General features: G+C 41.0%; 1 protein-coding gene across 5 annotated transcripts in view; it reads left to right on the top strand.

The window, feature by feature from the left end:
• NEK3 (NIMA related kinase 3) overlaps positions 1–5874 on the top strand; it is a 26117-nt gene extending 20243 nt beyond the window's left edge. For 4 of the 5 annotated variants that reach the window (XM_058686485.1, XM_058686474.1, XM_058686469.1 and 1 more), the window contains exons 12-17: positions 1226–1325; positions 2069–2209; positions 2465–2599; positions 4738–4864; positions 5298–5378; positions 5488–5874. In XM_058686485.1, the coding sequence (XP_058542468.1) occupies positions 1226–1325; positions 2069–2209; positions 2465–2599; positions 4738–4864; positions 5298–5378; positions 5488–5515 (612 nt within the window). In that variant the 3' untranslated portion in view covers positions 5516–5874. The remainder of the gene's footprint in view (positions 1–1225; positions 1326–2068; positions 2210–2464; positions 2600–4737; positions 4865–5297; positions 5379–5487) is intronic. The other variant, XM_058686480.1, reaches the window with a different exon arrangement.
• The last annotated feature ends 730 nt before the right edge of the window (positions 5875–6604 follow it).

Genomic DNA, 6604 nt, shown 5'->3' with positions numbered 1-6604 from the left:
GCCACGAATGGTGTTGGAGGCTGCTGTCTGTGGAGCAGTGACTGTTAATGGGAATGGAACATTGGAATCCCCTCAAGGCTTTGTTTTTTAAATATTTTTTTAAGTTTATTTATTTATTGAGGGGGGAGGGGCAGAGTGAGGGAGAGAGAGAATCTCAAGCAGGCTCCACACTGGCAGCACAGAGCCCAATGTGGGGCTCGAACTCAGTAAACCACCTGAGCCAAAACCAAGAGTCCCATGCTTAACTGACTGAGCCACCCAGGCGTCCCCCTCTCAAGGCTTTTAAAACTGCTCATCACCACTACCCAGCCGAGATTCTGACTTCTTTGTCTATTGTGGGTCCTTCGCCATATGGGGAGAGAAGTTTGAGAACCACTGTATAGAAATAAGGAACAGTGTGCCAGCTACAGCCTACTGTTTATTTATTCAACAAATCATTGAGAACCTATACGCTGGAAACCGTCGAGGCACAGGATATGTATTCCTTCTCAAATATATGCAGATTTAGTGGCATCTAGACAGTGTGTTGCTATACTTCATGAAATCAGAAGCTTAGATGATTTGGAAAAATACTGAAAAGTGGGAACATTTTATTTTTTTTTAATGTTTATTTATTGTTGAGACAGAGAGAGACAGAGCACGAATGGGGGAGGGTCAGAGAGAGGGAGACACAGAATCTGAAACAGGCTCCAGGCTCTGAGCTGTCAGCACAGAGCCCGACGCGGGGCTCGAACTCACGGACCGCGAGATCATGACCTGAGCCGAAGTCGGCCGCTCAACCGACTGAGCCACCAGGCACCCCAAAAAGTGGGAACATTTTGAGTATATATAGCAACTTTATAAAAGATCTCACTTTGATATTCCAGCATGAAAAGCCCAATACAGCAAACCGTATTGAAAATTTTCATTTCTCATTGCTTCTGTGAAGGCCTCTCAAAGACGTCTGTCATTTTATATATCCTCTTCATAGTTGCAACGATCAATATTAATGATTAGTAATGTGTATGACTTTAATATACATAAATAGGTATGTATGTGTTTTTTAACTTACATATGTATGATGTATATGGCTTCTACATACAGTTATATATGGGGTTCTATAGTTATTAATGTTTTTTTAATTCATTAATCTTTATTTAAAATTTAGGTAGCTGACTTTGCACACTTTACCTTGTTTATAGCAATTCAAGCATTGCTTCATCTTTATTTTTAATCTCTTTTCAAGCAAGGGGAAGAACAAGGTAGAAAGTACAGCGACACTGATTTAGAAAGCATTCATAAAAATTCAATCGAAAGTGCACTGAGGAGAGTAAATGAAGAGAAAGGTAAGTTATTCAAATTTGAGTCACCGTGTAAGTGAGGAACTGGGAAATATGGAAGGAATACTAACTTTCACCTTACTTGGTTGTAGGTATCGTGAGCAAGTGGACTGGCAGATTTTTGTTTGCTTATCTAGTGATTTATTTCATGGTACAGGAATATTTTATTACTCACAAAAACAGAATAGTGTTGATCAGTAAGAGCCTTTAGAAAAAACAGTATTTGTTGCACTATCTACCATAGAAACCATGTCCAGAAATATACAACCTCTCAGGGCTTCATTCTTTGTACATTGTATAGTATATAAATTTTTTTTTTCAACGTTTTTTATTTATTTTTTTGGGACAGAGAGAGACAGAGCATGAACGGGGGAGGGGCAGAGAGAGAGGGAGACACAGAATCGGAAACAGGCTCCAGGCTCCGAGCCATCAGCCCAGAGCCTGACGCGGGGCTCGAACTCACGGACCGTGAGATCGTGACCTGGCTGAAGTCGGACGCTCAACCGACTGCGCCACCCAGGCGCCCCATATAAATATTTTTAAAAATTCGCTTTAATGATTAGCTTTACTTTTTCATTTGGAGTTTTTTTTTTTTTTTCCATTCCCTTTACTACTTAGAAGAACATCGTTGTGAGTGGAGGTGAGTTTAAAAAGAAAAGAAAGACTTCCGTATAGTTGTTCAAGCATATATGTGCATATAGATGAATAAATAATATGCTTAGCAGTCCTTTTTAACATTTTGAAATCAGATAAATCAGTCCATCCGAAGAAAGCCAGTTCACCAAGTCCTCTCAGGCGACAGTGGGAGAAAAATGTGCCCAACACAGCTCTCACGGCTCTGGAAAATGCAGCCATCCTCGCCTCCAGTTTAGGGGCCGGGGATGACAGAGGTCAGTAGTCCGATCGAACAGTGTTATTAGAGAACATTTTCTAATGGTTGTTTAATGGGCTAGACGTCGTTCTTGTTGTTTTTATTATCACTCTGTGAAAGATCTTGGGTGTCATGCATGAGAGCAGTGCTCATGGAGACAAGTGAAATAGATTTTAGTAGAGAGTAAAATATAATTAGCTTAAAATATGGTCTGGAAGATATATGCTGAACATCTCTTTTACGTGGCACTAACAGTTAACCTTTTCACAACTAGGTGGTTCTGTAATAAAGTACAGTGAAAATAGCACCCGTAAGCAGTGGCTCAAAGAGACTCCAGAAACTTTGATGAACATCCTCAAGAATGCTGATCTCAGCCTGGCGTTTCAAACATACACAATATATAGACCAGGTGACTCAAGTCTATTACGTAACCGTGGAAACACTTTGATTTTTTTTGTAAAGTGTGGTAAAATATGCATAAACTAAAATTTACCATGTAAGCCATTTTTAGGTGTGCAGTTCAGGGGCATTAAATACATATATGTTGTGCAGCCATCACCACCATCCATCTCTAGAATTTTTCCCATCTTCCGAATCTGAAATTACGTACCCATTAAATAATTCCCCATTTGTCCCTCCCAGAAACTTTGATTTTAAAGTTGTAAATGATTTTATTAAAAAAAAATTTTTTTTAATCTTTATTTACTTTTGAGAGACAGAGAGACAGAGTGTGAGTGGGGGAGGAACAGAGAGAGAGGGAGACACAGAATCCAAAGCAGGCTCCAGCCTCTGAGCTGTCAGCACAGAGCCCAACTTGGGGCTCCAACCCGTGAACCAGGAGTTCGTGACCTGAGCCGAAGGCAGACGCTTAACCGGCTCAGCCACCCAGATGCCCCAGAAGTTATAACTGATTTTAAAGTTATGAAATGATTCAGAACATTGTATTTTTTAGGTTTTCTTGAGTTTTTTTTTTAGCCAGTCTTGAGCCATAATTAAGATTTCCCATGGAGCTTCATTACTTTTATTTGGTTTTTATTTATTTTTTAAATGTTTGTTTTTGAGAGAGAGAGAGAGAGAGAGTGTGATAGCGGGGAAGGGCAAAGAGAGAGGGGGGCAGAGAATCTGAAGCAAGCTCCTCACACAGCACAGAGCCCGAAGCAGGGCTCCAGCCCACAAGCCATGAGATCATGATCTGAGCCGAAGTCGGATGCTTAAACTTGGACCAAGCCACCTAGGCGCCCCTTCATTACTTTTTATTGTTCACTTGTTTGTTGGTTTTAACAAGGGTGGGACTACTTTGGAGGGTAGTCCGTTTTTACCATGCAGAATACACCACTGCTTTACTGACTTTAGTTCAGACTCCATCATAGTAAACTTGGAGGAACTTCAAGATTTCTTTTGCTCTGTGCTTGAATTCTGCCGAATTGAATAGAGCCCAAGAAAGAGAAATCATTAGGATTTGATTTTTTTATTGTTTCTACAGACATTTTCACTAAAACTGCACGAAATCACCTTTTGTAATACTCTCTTTAGGAATCCAGGCCGAAGCAGTGCATTAAGGGTGTCTACATGTGTGTACATGTGTGTATAAGTTTGATCATTCAATTATTAAGCCACCTTGCTAGGTTAAGATCTAAGACAAATTATGCCAAGTAAAGCATGTAATGCTGTGGCAAGTCTCAACTGTGTTTACTGTAACAGATTTAGTTGTATTTGTTTATTTGGTCAGTGTTTATTGAGTGCCTAACTTATGCTAGGTTAAGATTTAAAAAAGAAGAAGAAGGAAGAATAAAACACAGTTCCTTCCCTGAAAGAGTGTGGGGGGAACGTGGCCCTCACGTCAGAGGTTTAGAGGAGTGTAGGTGAATTGTGGAGATGTGTCCTGATAGAACCGCCCGGCTGTGTCACAGGAACCCTGGGCGCAGGTGGATACACGGGACGGAGTGTTCAGGAAGGTTAACGGTTGTGAATTTTGTTCTGGAGTTTGTTTTTGGTCCAGTGATAAAGGTTTTGTCATTTCAGGAAAGTCACTGTTCAGAAACTCTGCCATAGCTCTGTTTTGAAGGGTTTTATAAAGATTTAGCCCACATTTTTGTGTTAGGTTATTGTTGCATGAGCAAAAAATAAAGCGATTGCCATCTGGAAAATTTCTTGAAGGGACGCTTGTGGTTGCCATTCCCTAATGTTCTTCTCTACCACTGGAAAAAGTTGGGGGTGGGGAGCTTAAAGGAAAAACAACTGTAATACAACCATACAAAGGTAACTTTAATATAGGTTCTTATATTTGGAGGTTTTAAGTGTACTTTTCTGCATTCTTCTTTTGAAGAAAGTTCTGCTTATAAATTTAATAGCGATACTGATGCTTCATGGGCCTGTTTTATGCCAGAAATCATGCTGTGTAATGTGGGGAGGTGCTACAGAAGAAATATAGGGCCTGGCATTGTCCTCAGTTAGCCAGCTGTCTTCTGGAGGATTTTAGTCCTATGTTCACTAAATAAGTAAATGCTGTTAAAATTGGCATAATTTCTGTTAATATTCCTCTTGAAGGCTCAGAAGAGTTCTTGAAGGGCCCCCTCTCTGAAGAAACAGAAGCATCAGACAGTGTGGATGGAGGCCACGATTCTGTCACTTTGGACCCAGAGAGACTGGAGCCTAGATTGGATGCAGAGGACACGTATGTTGGGATATACTTAGATGGTGTTAGTCGGTGCGCATGATGTCAATTATACCTTAATTTCAGGTTTAGCAGGAACTGGTTATATTACTTGACATCACAAATGAATATTTATATCTTGATCTTTTGTCTGGGATGGGTAATGTGTTACAGTATTATTACAGAATTCCTGACTGAGCCGTATTTTATGATCGTTTAGCTTGGACTTAATATTTTTTAATATGTTGGATTTTATTTGCAAATGTTGTAGAAACATGAAAGAAGCAATCCTGTGGAAGGGATAACAATGTTTTCCCTCCGTTCGGTTGCCTTATGGAGCTCGTTTTCCAAAAATGTGAATATTGTGATGGTGGCGTTCTGTTTTGAGCCATCAAAAAAAATACTTGCTGTGCCCCTAATATGGAGGCTTAGTATCCAAATTGTTTCTTCACAGGGATTTTGAGGAGGACGACGACAGCCTTGACTGGGTGTCAGAACTGAAGCAGCGAGCTGGCTGGCCAGGAGTGTCTGATGGGTAACGCCCAAGAAGTGCTCTGTCGTTAATATCGCATAGATGTTTAAAGTGAGGAATTAATGTTTGGATGGTATCAGCTCACAGAATGTGTATTTTTCTTTGGACACAGAATGAAGAGGGGGAAACTGAATATTTAAAACTGTTCCTGATCAGTGTCACAAGGTTTAAAATATCTGTAACTCTCGAGTTTTTGAACTCAAAGAGAAGGCGTGAACGAATGGCTCTGAGTTTCAGGCTTGCAGTCAGAACAGAAATGGGATGCTGCTGCTTACATTTTGTGTGATTGTGGGAGATTATTTAACCTCTTGGAGCCCCAGTGTCCACAACTCTAAAACGAGGATAATAATGCCTTCCTCATAGGGACGCTGAACATAGACCATGGCCACGGCCCATAATGTTATTTCTGCGATTGTTATGATTTGTGTTTAATTGCTGCACAACTCTTTTTACATTTCCTAAAGGTTTGAGGATCAAAATAAATTTAATTAGACCATAATGATGTCCAGTTTTCCAGTAAGACTTATTTCTAGGTAGTGATCCATGATCTTCAGTGATCTTCACCAACAATTCCCCATCCTTAAATACGGCCCCTCATGGCACCCAGGTCAGCGGATCAGCTGTGGGACGGGGTGAGGGGGCTACAGATCTTGTCTGCAGTTGTCAGTCCTGGGCAGGAGAAAGAAACAGGCCAGAGGCGGGACGTATTGGACACTAGAGTGTGCCGTGGAACTAATGGGATGCCAGTATGTGTGGGACATGACACACACGTGCTGGGGTCCCGTCAGTCCATTGTCATTCCATCGTGGGATGCTGTTGTGAGGTGAGATATTTTACTATAGAAGAAAGAGGCTTCTCCCAGGGGATCTCCTCGAGCGAGTGTGCAGACAGCAGAAGCCTGAGGCAGTACGGGGAGCAGTGCTCCAGTGAAGAATGGGAAAGCAGTTGAATCTACAGCAGGATGGTTACTGAGCATCTCCTGAAAATGTGGAATACATGCATCTTGTAGATGTAAACCATTTTTTTTTTTAATTTTCAGGAACAAAAACCATGGTATAGCCCTTCACCCCACACATTTTATTTACCCTTAGACATCTAGTCAACCTGATTTGTTACTGCTGCTGTTCGCTTTGATTGCTTGATGAAGGTGATGTCTGCTACAAGGTTAAACTGTAAGGTTACTGGTTTTCGATTTCTGGGTCCTGTTCATTCCAAGTGAGTCACCAAGT

The sequence above is a fragment of the Neofelis nebulosa genome, chromosome 1 (genome assembly GCF_028018385.1).
Source record: "Neofelis nebulosa isolate mNeoNeb1 chromosome 1, mNeoNeb1.pri, whole genome shotgun sequence".
Taxonomy (NCBI): Eukaryota; Metazoa; Chordata; class Mammalia; order Carnivora; family Felidae; genus Neofelis; species Neofelis nebulosa.
This window is presented reverse-complemented; position numbering and strand designations above follow the sequence as displayed.